The sequence below is a fragment of the Rhinopithecus roxellana genome, chromosome 14, assembly GCF_007565055.1.
Source record: "Rhinopithecus roxellana isolate Shanxi Qingling chromosome 14, ASM756505v1, whole genome shotgun sequence".
Taxonomy (NCBI): domain Eukaryota; kingdom Metazoa; phylum Chordata; class Mammalia; order Primates; family Cercopithecidae; genus Rhinopithecus; species Rhinopithecus roxellana.
The window spans coordinates 58,012,469-58,026,606 of NC_044562.1; the positions used below are offsets into that span (position 1 = coordinate 58,012,469).

General features: G+C 52.1%; 1 protein-coding gene across 11 annotated transcripts in view; it reads left to right on the forward strand.

Annotated features, from left to right (window-relative positions):
• Window positions 1–14,138, forward strand: part of LOC104658961 — a 32,620-nt gene that overhangs the window by 12,181 nt on the left and 6,301 nt on the right. For 7 of the 11 annotated variants that reach the window (XM_030916507.1, XM_030916509.1, XM_030916506.1 and 4 more), the window contains 6 exons: window positions 382–480; window positions 3,253–3,444; window positions 4,290–4,438; window positions 5,134–5,168; window positions 5,649–5,796; window positions 6,591–6,806. In XM_030916507.1, the coding sequence (XP_030772367.1) occupies window positions 382–480; window positions 3,253–3,444; window positions 4,290–4,438; window positions 5,134–5,168; window positions 5,649–5,796; window positions 6,591–6,806 (839 nt within the window). The remainder of the gene's footprint in view (window positions 1–381; window positions 481–3,252; window positions 3,445–4,289; window positions 4,439–5,133; window positions 5,169–5,648; window positions 5,797–6,590; window positions 6,807–14,138) is intronic. The other 4 variants (XM_030916499.1, XM_030916503.1, XM_030916504.1 and 1 more) reach the window with 4 other exon arrangements.

Here is a 14,138-nt window from a genome sequence, read left to right on the forward strand (position 1 = left end):
AGGCAGGTCCTGCCAAGTCCCTGCCTTGGCTGTGGCCTGAAATCCACCTTAGAGCAAGACATAGGCAAGTGGAAAAGAAGAGGTAGGAAAGGGTCTGGGGACTGAGTGTCCACCTGTGGCAGTGGAAAAGAAGAGGTGGGAAAGGGTCTGGGGACTGAGTGTCCACCTGTGGCAGTGGAAAAGAAGAGGCGGGAAAGGGTCTGGGGACTGAGTGTCCACCTGTGGCAGTGGAAAAGAAGAGGTAGGAAAGGGTCTGGGGACTGAGTGTCCACCTGTGGCAGTGGAAAAGAAGAGGTGGGAAAGGGTCTGGGGACTGAGTGTCCACCTGTGCTATGGCAGATTCCCCAGAGACTCTTAGCCTCTTCATTTCTTCTTCTGTAGGACACCGAGATGCTGAGTTTCTCTCTAATCCAGAATTTTGATGATGAAGACAATCGGTTCTTCTGTGAGCCTTGTCATGCCAAGACCCCCGCCTCGGAGGTAGGGCCCGGTCTGGGCTGCTTCCCTCACTGTGGTGTGGGAGCAGGGCAGCAGAAGGGTGGGAACCTCTGGGGACAATGCAGACACTGTTGTACCTCTGGCTCAAAAGAGCTTCCCAGGGGCAGGGGTCAGCAGGTGCACAGAACTTAAGACAGGGTAACAGGGCTTCTTAAGTATTTGTGGACTGGAGAGGAAAAGAGGGTAGAGAAGGAGGTAAGAGAGAGGGAGGGAAGGATGGAAGGACGAAGGGAGAAAAAGAGGCAGGAGGGAAAGAGACAAGAAGGGAGGAAAGTGGAGGGAAAGAGGAAGAAGGAAGGGAAGGAGGAACAGAGACAGAGAAGGAGGAAAAAGGGAAGTGAGGGGAAAAGGACAGAGAGTGGGGAACGAAGGCAGGAGAGGAGGGAGAGAAGGAGGAAAAGAGAGAGCATCAGGACCCGGGTTAGGAGACAGACTCATAGAGCAGAAAATCTAAAGGATCCGTGTGTCTGTGGGATGGAGGATAAAACAAGAATGGCTTTTCCAAGTGCATATCCCAGCCTGAGAAAATGACTTGGGGAATATCCCTTTTCTATTTTCTGAAATAATATGTATAAAATTAGAGTCATTTCTTCGTTTAGTTATTGCTAAACTTTGCAAAGGAGGCCTCCTGGGTCTCGGGGTTTTCTGTTGTCTTCATGGGAAAGTTTTGCTGACAGTGCCAGATTCAACTTTCTGATAAACAACTATGTACCTGTGTGTGTATGGAAGGATGCCCGTATATATATATATGTCCTGCTACTATTCAAGCCTCTTATTTCTTCTCATCATGGCTTTAGCGGCTTCCCTCAGGGTTTGATTTATAAGATTTTCATAACTGTTCACTTCAAAATATTTCTATTAGATGTTATCTTTGACTTGTGGGTTATTTAGAAATATAGTTGCTTCTTTCCAAACATGTGGGAATCTTCTAATTATCTTTTTGGTGTAGGTATCTGACAGTGTGCCAGAAAAAATAATTCTGGACTCTTTGGGTACAAATGTCAAAAAATCGTACTCAGAAAAAAACTATGACCGACGGCCATTTTTTAAAAACTTGTCGAGACCTGTGAGAGACGCGCACATGGCTACGGTCAGCTTTCATAACCGTTTCACGTGCAAAGGAAAACTCCTGCCGCCTTGGGGTGCGCCGTCCTCTGCGTCCTCTGGGGCGAGCTTTCTCAGTGCGGGCCATCACCTTATGGATTTATTTCGCTCTGTTGTTCTTTCGGTTATGCAGAAAGTTACGCGAAGTCCTCCCAGTAGAACTGTGGATCAGCACAGAGGTCCTTGTGGCTCTGTCCATTTTTGCTGTGCACATTTTTGAAGCTATGTTATTGGGTGGATAGACATTTAGAATTGTCTTCCTGGGAAATTGACCTATTTAATATTTTGAAATGCCTACTTTTGTCTAAGCTTTTGCCTTAAAATCTTCTTAGTCTGATCTTAGCAGACCTGCCGCGGCCTGCTTTTGGTTGTGGTTTCCCTGGTCTGTCTTTTTCTACCCTGTCACTTTTGAGCTTTCTGGATTCTAGTGGATTGGATTCTAGTGTATGCTTCCTCTAAACTGCATGCCCTTGACTTTCAAAATGACCTCTGACCATGTTTGTCACTGAGTTAGCAATGTGACTTCTACCTTCCTTATGCCTGTGTTAAATCTGCCGTCTCACGAAGCACCTTCTGTGTGCCCCGCCTGCCTTGTGAGCTTCTCTCCTTTCCTGGCATCCTCCATGTCAAAGAATGGTTTGGATTATTTCATTATCCAGAAGACCAGGACAAAAGCTGGACACCATACCCATCTGTGTCAACCTGCATGTTTGTGTTGTGTCGACCTGCATGTTTGTGTTGTGTCGACCTGCATGTTTGTGTTGTGTCGACCTGCATGTTTTTGTCCTGCTGTTTCAGCTCCTTGGGCTGATGTTGGCTGGTTCTTTTGCCACTTCTCCAACAGTGCAGGAACTTTGTATTCACCTCTCTTCATTTCCATGGCATTGCATGTCCTTATTGTGGGCTCTAATTGTCTATTTATTTCACATGTGCGAGGCATTTCTATTCCTTGCTAGCACTTATCTTTATTTGCTCATTACTGTTTTGGTTGCTCTTTCTTCCTGCAATCTTTGTTTAGATTCTTTTCACCCTGTAGAACCTCCTTTGGTGCAGACTGTTTTCCACACAGGTGCTAAGTCTTGATCCTTCCAGTAAATGGGGGGGTCTGTGGTGTCCAGCTTCTGTCCTGGTCTTCTGGAGGTGGGTATGGTGTCTGGCTTTTGTCCTGGTCTTCTGGAGGCGGGTTGGTTCCAATTGTCAAACTTTCCCAAAAGACATTCTTTTCCCTTAGAGCACAGACAGGAGTCTTCAGCGGGTGCCAAGTGCCCACTCATGTCCATGGAGCTTGACAATGACCTGGAAGCTGCCCCCTGGTCCTTGCTCACTCCTAGTCTTATCAGCTTGGCCTTCCCACTAGAGGCTCAAGGCAGGGTTGTGCTGCAGGCAAGGCTTTCCCTGGATACACAGGCACGGGCTTCCGGCCGCCTTCCCAGGGCCCTGGGCTTCAAGACTGCCCGCTTAGAGCAGGCACCATAGAACTGGGAGGTAGATGGTCATGTTTTGTGATATTCTCTGTGCTTTTTAAAACAGAACAGTGCAGAGGAACCTTGACGGAGGAAATGTGGGAGGCAGCTGGGGCAGGTGGCTGGAAGGCTCTTCCAGAGCCAGTGGGGTGTGCAACTCCCTGCCCCCACCTCTCTCCTTCCTTAGGAGACACGCTTCCTGCGGCTCCCAAAGGTCCTGATTCTGCAAGTCAGGGAGCTGACATTTGAAAACGGGAGGTTTCACAAAATTCAGAAGCCTATCAACATTGCCCAGGTGCTAAAACTGCACACCAGCCCCAGAGAACTGACATTGCCTAAGTGTAAAGCTTCCCACAGTGGCACACTCACCCTCAACCCGGTGAGTGCCCAGCCTTGGAGAGGGGGAGCCGCAGTGTGGGGAATCATGCCCGCAGCCTGCAGGGACAGTCACATTTCCGGCCAGCGTGTCCTGCCTGCCTGTCCCTTCATGACAGGAACAACCACAGGACAGGCAGGGTGGGCTGGTGCTGGCGGGGCGGAGGCCACCCTGGCTATGGGAAACCTGTCTGCCGGTGTGATTAAGAAGAGCTGCCCACATTGCGTGATGGAAGGCAGGGCAGTGATGGGGTCCAAAGGGCTTGGGAGGGGGCCCCGGCAGCTGGGGGCAGGAGGTGTGCAGGGCAGCTGCCCGCTGGCAGGGCAGCCTGCGTGCTGGGCTTTCAGGACAGGCCTTCATGGAGGATCTCCTCTCCATGAGCCCCTTGAGATGCTCAGTTCCTTCCAAGCTGACCCAGAGCCAATGCAGGCTGAGGCGCAATGCTTGGGCTTTCCCCAGAGTGGCTGTGTAAGCAAGCCAGGAAGTGCTTCATTCTCAGATGGGGGCCGGGGATTCCCATGGCCTCCAAAGGGGACGGGAAGCCAGGTGTGGGATGGCACTTTCCAGGGAAAACCCAGAGCTTTAGGTTTTCAGAGCTAGGGAGTGGTGGAGGGAGCTGTGCCCCAGCCCACCCCCGCTGGGAGGCAGACACTGGTCCTGTACAGCCCCGTTGCTCTTGGAAGCTGAGCTCTGGGCCCCGAGGCTGGCCTGCAGCTGTGACACTGAGGGGTGGCAAGGTGGGGTCCATACTCCCGCCCCCAGAGCACAGTCACAGCTAGCAGGCCCTCCGCCATTGCCCTGGAACTCAGTCCCACACACGCCCGCCCACGAACACCCACCCTCTGAAGCCCCAATCGCCCTGCAGGAGGAGAGAGTCTACCACCTCTACGCCATGTGCTGCCACTCGGGAGACTGCAGTGGGGGCCACTACACAGCTCTGGCCCAGCCCCCCGGCAGGGCGGAGTGGTTCCGCTTCAATGACCAGCAGGTGCACTGTGTGAGTCCCGCCCGTTCTGCGCCCTGGGGTCGGCCGCCGTTGGGCATGTTTACGGAGCCAGCGGTTCTCTGGGGCCTCCTGTGTGCTGTCTGTAATAAGGAAATAAAGGGACCCCTGAGCTGGTGCTTAATGTCGCTTCACCATTGTTATCGGAAGTTCTGGGAACCTTTTTCTCCCCTCAGGTTTAACTTCTTTAGCAAAATGTTATGGTTTCTTAATTTCTGAAAGTAATGTGTGCCTTTGTTTAAAAAGAAAGTATAATAAGAAAGTAGAATTTTAACAGCACAAAAAAAGCTATTGCAGAGACAAGAACATGGGTGAGGGCTGTTGGACACAGTGAAGCTGAATGGGAGCAGAATGGGGAGTGGAGATGCGGGTGCAGGGGTGGGTGAGGCGGGAGGAGGCTGAGACAGCAGGAGGGTGGGAGGGGGGAAGGAAGCCGGAGAGGGTGGGGGCCCTGGGGAGGGCAGCCTGGGAGGGCTGCTGCAGGCCACTGTGGGCAGGAGGGCAGTGTGGCCACCAGGGACCCAGTGAACATTACAGTGGGCAGGTAAAGGTGGTCGGGCCAGTGAAGGGCATGTCCGAGTGGAGGGCGGCGACTCTCAGGGTGACCCCACCGAGGGCCAGGCTGAGGTGGGAGGGCGTGGTGATGGGTGGCAGGGGAGCATCCTCAAGACCCCACCTTCCCGCTCTAGGTGGGACAGGAATTCCCTCTGCACCACACGTTCAGGTAGGCTGCTGGGCCCTCCTGGGGCAGGGTGGAACCCCGTCCTGCGTGATGACCCCAGGGCCCTGGTTGTGGAGGCGGCACTCGCTGAGGGCAGCTCACCTTTCACCCGGGGAGGGAGTAGGACAGGCGGGGCACCCTTCCCTGAGAGGGCTACTGTCGTGGGGTCAGGTTTGACCCATGGCCTGGACCCAGGCCCCTCACAGGGCTGTACCCCCACCCCGAGCTCACACCACACCCCTGTGGGAGGAAGGTCTGTGCCCTCTGCTCCCTCTTATCTGTGTGGCAAGGGCCCCACGGGCAGGGGCGAGAGTGGGGATCATCCCCCTGTGTGTCGTCTGCCACCGTCCAAGGAGGGGAGGTGTGATGCCCCCACAGTGGGGCTCAGGAATAGGAGGACCAACCAGGAAACGGTGAGTCTGGCCAGAGACCCAGGAAGCCGAACTTGCTGAACCTGCCTGGTTTTGCTCCTGTGTGGGACAGATGCGGCCGCGTGCCTGGCGGGCAGGACTCCACTCAGGTGCGATGGGTCCTGTCCCCACTCCTCTCTCAGGTCTGAGACCCCGTACCTACTGCTGTATCGCTGTCAGGAAACTGGAGATAGGTGCGTCCCTGTCTGGTCTCGTGGGTGGTGAGTGTTCGAGGAGCCTGGAGGAGGCACAGCCACCGCAGTCAGCTTTAATCGGGTGGGCGATTTTGCCAAGAAGGGGATGGATGCTGTGGGTCCCGAGGGCCACATCTGTGGCGATGGGCTCTGCCCTGGGCCTCCTCCCCACAGGGCAAGGCTGGGGTCAGGCCTGGCTTTGCAGGTCAGGGCGATGGGCTGAGGCCTCCCCTAGGACCCATGTGGTTCGGCCTGGCACCTGGTCCCTGTGGCCACACACTCCCTGGGGCCGTGGTCTCTGAGGACATGTGTCCAGGGAGAGAGGGATGGGATCTTAGTCAAGCAGCCTGTTGTCTCTGCAGCACCCACGTCTAACTCCCCTCCACAAAATAAGCAGTAGTCAATGCTGACTGCCTGGAGGGGAGAGGGCCCTGGGGGCGTTGGCGCTGGGGGGTTGTGGGGAGGTGATATCCTCCTCCTGGGTTGTCCCTGCAGACCTGCTCAGGGATGCTGCAGAGGTGCCCGGGGAGGGCAGACCACATAAGTCCATGAGGGAGCTGTGACCCTAGGCCAGGCCCCAGGCCTCCAGGCCACCCACTGGTCCCTTCTCCTCCTCCTTTCTGACAAAGACCCCCCATTTCCCCAGAGACAGATGCTCAGGCGAGGGGGTGTCTGTGGCTGGGGGCTGCTTGTAGCCTTGCCAAGGCTTCAGGGACCTCCAAGCATGCCTGTGTGACTGATGCATACCAGGTCCCTGAGGCCTGTGAGGGGCGGGATGGTGGGCCCCTCTCAGCCAGAGTTTCAGCTCTCTTTTACTGCAGGCAGGAGCCAGAGGCACCTGGGCCTGACAATGGGGATATGAGAACCATGACAGATGTAGCTGTTCCAAAGGAGAAGCTGCCTTGTCCAGGAGTGGAGGGAGAGACTCTCAAGACAGACTCTGCCACAGTCTGCTGGGGAGGACACAGCCAGAGCCTCTCTCTTCTCCAGGACAACGAGCCCGTCTGCCACAGACAGAGTCCTGCCAAGAAGTACAGGTACGTGACCACCTGACTCTGCCCTCTGGAGAGAGCCAGGTGGCCCTTGGCCCTGAGGTGGGCACATTCAGCAGCCCCTGCGGGTTGGCTCAGACCCTGTCTCGCTGAATATATGTGTGTGCACCCACCAAGTGCCAGAGACCCAAAGGGGACCAAAGAAGCAGGTCTGGGTCTTTCGGGAGCTCGGGGCCTGCGTGGCTGGACAGAATGTGACTGAGAGGTACATGTGTGGATTTCCAGCAAGAATGCATTAACGCTTGAGGGCAAGTGTAGGGGTGGCCTCTTCTGGTCACAAGGCAGGGGTATAACCTGAGGGGCTGCATGCCACCATGCCCGCGGAGTCAGGAGGATGCATAGGCAGTGTCCCTCAGAGGCATCACTGAGCTGGTGGGAATGTAAGGAGTGTCCCCCAGGGCACCTCTAAACCAGTACTGAGGTCACACCGGAGCTATCCTGGTCTGCAGGAAGGAGAAAACCAGTCTTAATAGTAAAGAATGTATGATTTAAAGATGGCGTTCGGAAAGGAGAGGGAGCCAGGGTCGCACAAGCAGGGACGGCCCCAAGACCTCTGCATGCAGTGCCACCGTGAGCTCTCAGGTGCAGGGCGTCACTACCCACGGCGCCTCTGATGCATCTTTGGGAGAAAAACAATGTTCCCCTGAGAAGCTGTGCGAATGACTCTGCTGTCGTGCAGGTTTGAATTTAGAGAATGTGCAGGGCCCATGATCCTCTGAACCATGTAACTGATGTGAACAGAACAAGCTCCCCCGTGGCAGCGGGAGGCACAGGGTGGAGGAAAATATGAAGCCTCTCAAGACTGTTACATCCTCACCTAACAGAGGGTCACCTGGCTCCCCACCCACAAAGTCATTTTGAAAATGAGGAAACAATTTGTCGTGCATGGGGGGCCCTCAGACAAAGTAAAGAGAAGGTCAGCCCCTGTGAGTTTCAGAGAATCTATAAAAATCAGTTACAAAATTTAAAGACATGAAATGTAGGACTGAGAACAGAAAAAGGAATGAGACATACTTAGGGTAAATTTGAGGAGAAAAATAATCTGTATCTCGCCTATAATCTCAGCACTTTTGGAGGCCAAGGCAGCTGGATCACTTGAGGCCAGGAGTTCAAGATCAGCCTGGCCAACATGGTGAAACCCCATCTCTGTTGAAAATACAAAAATTAGTCAGGCTTGGTGGCGCATGACTTTGTGGTACGAGAATCACTTGAACCTGGGAGGTGGAGGTTACAGTGAGCTGAGATCACACCACTGTACTCCAGTCTGGGTGACACAGCGATACTCTGTCTCACACACACACAAAAAAGAATCTGTAGAAATGAAAACATAGTCATTGATATTTTAATTGCATTCACTGTGTTACACAGCATTTAGAAATAAGAGAATAGATATTTCTCGGATTAGAAGATGGATCTTGGGAAAGCTTCTGCACGTATTTTACTGGAAGATAAAAAGATGTGAAAGAACGGTTTTCAAAGAGGGCGTGGAGAATAGAATCAAAAGGTCTGAGTGACCTTCCAAAAGAAGTTAGAAATTTCCAACAGGACTGGCAAAAAGGGAGAACAGAGATCACGAGGGGAAAACAAAACTCAAGGAAATAATAAGTGAGAATTTTCCAAAACCAATGAAAGGCATGAGTCCCCAGCAAGGTTAAAGCCAGATAAACAAACCTAAATTACTGGGGGAACCCACCTCCAATATTTCAACATAGGTTCTTTCTATTTTCCATAAGTGTTGGCTGGCTGAGAAATAAAGAGAGACAGTGCAAAGAGAGGAATTTTACAGCTGGGCCACCGGAGGTGACATCACGTATCAGTAGGACCGTGATGACCGCCTGAGTCTCAAACCAGCAAGTTTTTATTAAGGGTTTCAAAAGGGGAAGGGGTGTAAGAACAGGGAGTAGGTACAAAGATCACATGCTTCAAAGGGCAAAAAGCAGAACTACTACTAAGGGTCTAACAAAGATCGCAAGGCAAAGGGCAAAAGCAGAACCACTGACCAGGGTCCAAAAAAGATCACAGGGCAAAGGGCAAAAGCAGAACTACTGATAAGGGTCTATGTTCAGCAGTGCACATATTGTCTTGATAAACATCTTAAACAACAAAAAATAGGGTTTGAGAGCAGAGAAACAGTCTGACCACAAATTTACCAAGGTGGAGTTTTTCCCCACCCTGGTAAGCCTCAGGGTACTGCAGGAGACCAGGGCATATCTCAGTGCTTATCTCAACTGCATGAGACAGACATTCCCAGAGTGGCCATTTATTTATAGACCTTCCCCCAGGAATGCATTCCTTTCCCAGGGTCTTAATATTAGTATTCCTTGCTAGGAAAAGAATTTAGCAATATCTCTTCTACTTGCACATCTGGTGATAGGCTCTCTGCAAGAAGAAAAATGTGGCTCGTCTTGCCCAACCCTGCAGGCATCAGACCTTATGGTTGCCTTCCCTCCTTCCATAAAAATCACTGTTATTCTGTTCTTTTTCAAGGTGCACTGATTTCATATTGTTCAAACACACATGTTTTACAATCAATTTGTACAGTTAACACAATTATCACAGTGGTCCTGAGCTGACATACATCCTCAGCTTATGAAGATAACAGGATTAAGAGATTAAAGTAAAGATAGGCATAAGAAATTATAAAAGTATTATTTGGGAACTGATAAATGTCCGTATTAAAATGAAATCTTCACAATTTATGTTCCTCTGCTGCGGCTCCAGCCAGTCCCTCTGTTCAGGGTCCCTGACTTCCCACAACACTAAATCTATACCTAGACTTACCTTAGAAAAGTCTAAAAGCAACTAGAGAGGAAAGAATATTCTGTTGAAAGGAACAATTATAATAAAGTAGACATCCTAAGGGTAAGGTAGAAGACAATGCAATGTCTTCTTAACTGGCAGACTCTAATTCTATACCCAGCTAAACTCTCTCGTAGTCAGGTTGTTTCAGGCAAGCAAAGGGTTAGAGAGTTGACCACTAGTAGCACTTGTATAAAACAACTTAAGGCTGATTTCCAGAAATATGTACATCAAGTCTAGGAGGAAGAGCTGAAGTGCAAAAACAGTGATTTTCAAATAAACTAGCAAAAATGTAACACAATAATTAAACTGTGGATTGTATAAAAAGACCTAATGATAATGGCTAATATGGAGAATATTAGAACAAAACTAAAAATATGACACATCTCAAAAATCTAAATAGCAAGTAGGATATTGGAGTGAAAGTCCTCTAAGTCATCCTTTTGCTTTGTGGGGAGAGTAGAGATATTGGTTAACTGCCAACTTAGTTGAAAAAATAAGGATGTCAAAATTGTCAGGGTATCTTAGCTCGTATTTCTTAAAAGTAGAGTTGGAGATGTAAGTGGTTGATTGAGGAAGTTCTTGAGAGGCTGCCCCCATGGAAAATGTCTGGAGCACAAATTGGGCCACAGAGGTGAACTTGCCTTGATGAAAAGGCAGCAATTTGTACGCCCATCAGACATGGGAGTACATGGGGGCATGGCTTTGGGGATGTGGAAGCCCCTATTGGCCAAAGGCATTGATCTGGAGAAGTCAGCAGCTCTGATTCTGAGCACTTAGCAGCAAACACTCCCAGCAGGTGTAGGACGCAGGCACCAGCGTGGAGAAAGGTATCTGGTAGGGCACCACGGCACCCATTCCAGTCCATCCCCCAGGCCACTCAGGTGCTCCCTACAGCAATGCAGCCACACCTTCACCAGCGCTCCATGGTTTCATATCCTCCTGGAAAATCTTATACAAGGATAGTTAATAAAAACCTCTGACTGTACCCACCTTGTTGCAGTTATCCCTGGGGATGGACCCAGAATTCTTCTCTTTCCTCTGCCACTTACATGAGTGCCCCCTGATATGGTTGGGATATTTGTCCCCTCCAAATCTCAGGTTGAAATATGATCTCCAGCATTGGAGGTGGGCTTCGTAGGAGGTGTTTGGGTCTTGGGGCCAGATCCTTCATGAATGGCTTGGTGGCCTCCTGTGGTAATGAGTGGGTTCTCGTGCTGGTAGCTCATGGAGGGCTGGTTGTTTAAAAGAACCTGGCACTGCCCGCCCTTTCGTTTGCTCTCACCATGTGATGCACCTGCTCCTGCTTTGCCTTCCACCATGAGTAAGCGCTCCCCGAGGTCTCCCCAGAAGCCTCGATGGTGACACACAGGCTCCCATGTTGGCCAGCTGGTCTGCCACTCTGTGAGGCCTCAGTGGTGCTGGCAGAGGCCCTGAGGGTGAGAAAGAAAAACTCATACCTGGACTTTATGTCAATCCCTGACAGGATGAAATGTGTTTTACCTTCTCCCGGTGGAAGAGATCTGATGCCATCAACTTCCATCCAATGGGTGTTTGGTCTTCTCTGGGTTTCCCAGGCTTAGCACTGTGCCAGGGGCTCAGTGCCAGTCCCACAGGCAGGGCAGACAGGCAGCAGAAGGAGCTGGAGACACTTTGGTAAGAGGGAACCCCTGCTTCTCCCCCGGGGAAAGCCCCCATTTTCTGTCATGGATATTCTGTTTGCAAGCCCATTGCTCAGGAACTAGCGTGGCCAAGGACAGGCTCCTGTTGGCTGAGCCATCATGTTAACTTGGTAGATTGTACCTCTATTGGCATGCATTGCACCCTGTCCCACAGGTCCATTCTTTTCTCCAGGCTTTCTTTTCCAGATCTTTCAATCCTGCTCTTCCAAACCCTGGCCATACAGCTAGGCTACTGGCCACACACAGCCTTCCTCAAGAGCCTCAGGGAGCTGCTCTGTGACCCTCCAGGTGGGACTTGCCTGAGGCTCCTGGTGGCTTCACTGTCCACCGTGAGATCTTCCAGGTCATAGGGCCCAAACTGCAAGGCTACTTTTACTGCAGCCTAGAGCTGCTGCAGGCTCCTTTCTAGCACTGGGCCCACTTAAAGCTACTAGCCTCTGGCAGCGTTTGACAAGTAGCTCCTAGAAGCCTGCCCAAGTGTGACCTGTGCTGCCTTCAAAGCCCAAATCGATTCACCAAGCATTGTGTTCCTTTCTCGGGTAGGGGAGCAGACAGCACAGTCACGGCATCGGTTACTCCAGAGGGAATATCCCAACAAGCACTGGAGCCCTGGGGTGCAACTGCACTGATGTGGCAGCCCCTGGCTCTATGTGGGGTTTATCTCCTCACCTTCTAGGGGGCCATTTCCAATGCATCCAGAGTACTTCCTGCTGCTTACTATCATGTCCGACAAACACAGAGTTATCAAGATCGTGGGCCAATGTGATACTCTGCAGAACATGCAAATACTCCACATGTTTTAGACTCCCTCATGACAGAACAGAACCAACTCAGCATGGGGAAAGCTGGTGTCTGTGCACTGAGATCTGTCCCTTGTGCAGTATGCTGCCTCTGACAGCCTTCCCTGATGTTAGAGAAAATGATGTGTTTGCTGAGGCAGTGGCTTCAAGCCACGAATGTGAGACCGTGTTCATCTGACCCAGTGAAGGCATCTCACCCAGCAGGACAGCTAGCACTGGGCTCCCGCTTGGTTAAATTGGCAGTGGCTGGATCCAGTTCAGGCAGGGGTGAGCCTAGGACGTTGAATGGGGATTCGTTGGGGTCTCCGTGCCTGCATCCCTCAAGGCTTTGAAGGGGGAGCTAATCCCTGGTGTTCCCCTGAGATGGGATGCTGTTGTTGATTCACTGACTTAGCAGGAGATCCACCGGGCCAGGGGCGCTCACTTGGCCTTTCCTACAATAGCTCTTATCCTGCAGCCCTGGGAACCTCAGCTAGAGTCCGGCTAGCTACTCAGGAAGTCATGCCACGGCTGCTTTCCAGAACTGAAGGAAAGTCCAGTGTCAGTCCAGGCACCCAGAGAACACGGGCCAGGACGCTGCCTCAGGACACTGCCGGGGTTCCCTGGCCCACAAACCCTGCTCATGGCAGGGGAGGGAAGCGCATGGGAGCCGTGTGTTCTCTGTCTCCATGGGATGCATGTTATCTCTCTCCAGTCGGCCGTGTGTTCTCTCTCTCCGTGGGCCGTGTGTTCTCTCTCCATGGGATGCGTGTTCTCCCTCTCCATGGGCCATGTGTTCTTCCTCTCCCTGGGCCAAGTGTTCTCTCTCTCCATGGGCCACATGTTCTCTCTCTCCAGTGGGATGCATGTTCTCCCCTCTCCATGGGACATGTGCTGTCCCTCTCATGGGATGTGTGTTCTCTCTCTCGGTGGGATGCGTGTTCTCCTTCCCCATGGGATGCATGTTCTCCCTCTCCATGGAACATGTGTTCTCTCTGTGGGATATGTGCTCTCCCTCTCCATGGGATGCGTGTTCTCCCTCTCTGTGGGATGCGTGTTCTCTCTCTCCATGGGATGCGTGTTCTCCCTCTCCATGGGACATGTGTTCTCTCTCTCTGTGGGATGTGTGTTCTCTCTCTCCGTTGAATATGTGTTCTCTCTCTCCATGGGACATATGTTCTCTCTCTCTGTGGGATGTGTGTTCTCCCTCTCCATGGGACATGTGTTCTCTCTCTCTGTGGGATGTGTGTTCTTCCTCCCCATGGGATGTGTGTTCTCTCTCTCCATGGGACATATGTTCTCTCTCTCTGTGGGATGTGTGTTCTCCCTCTCCATGGGACATGTGTTCTCTCTCTCTGTGGGATGTGTGTTCTTCCTCCCCATGGGATGTGTGTTCTTCCTCTCCGTGGGACATGTGTTCTCTCTCTCTGTGGGATGTGTGTTCTCCCTCTCCATGGGACATGTGTTCTCTCTCTCCGTTGAATATGTGTTTCTCTCCGTGGGATACATGCTCTCCCTCTCCATTGGACTTGTGCTCTCCCTCTCCTTCAATCTGTAGGTTCTGGGTCTGCGATTTGACTTGAATCTGAGCAAGGGGTTGTGACTGTCCTCAGGGCACTGACCTCTGTGGCCTCTCCTGCATCCTTGATCACATTTTCTGATGTGTGTTAGGCAGAACATTGGTTGCCCCCGGGGGCGCCCTGTCCCTGAGCCGATGCCCGGGGGGTTCTGTCTCTGAGGGTCAGATTCCTTCCATGCCCCTATCCCCCACTCCCTGTTCACTGTAGGGATTTGGGCTGTGACCACCATTGGGCCCTTTCTCTCCTGGACGCTTCCTCTGGGAGGATGCTAGGGAGCCAGACTTGTCCCCCAGCTGCGCCGGCCCCACCTGCAGAGGACAGCTGCCTCGGAGCTTGCGGTGATGGCGGGGTCCCTGGCAGAGCACCGCAGGCCACCTTGTAGCCGACCTGCTGAAAAATAAACTCCTGGACCTCCAGCAACAGTGTGGGGCATGAGGGAGGCAGAGAGCACTATGGCTGCCGAGGTTGGGGCAGGAG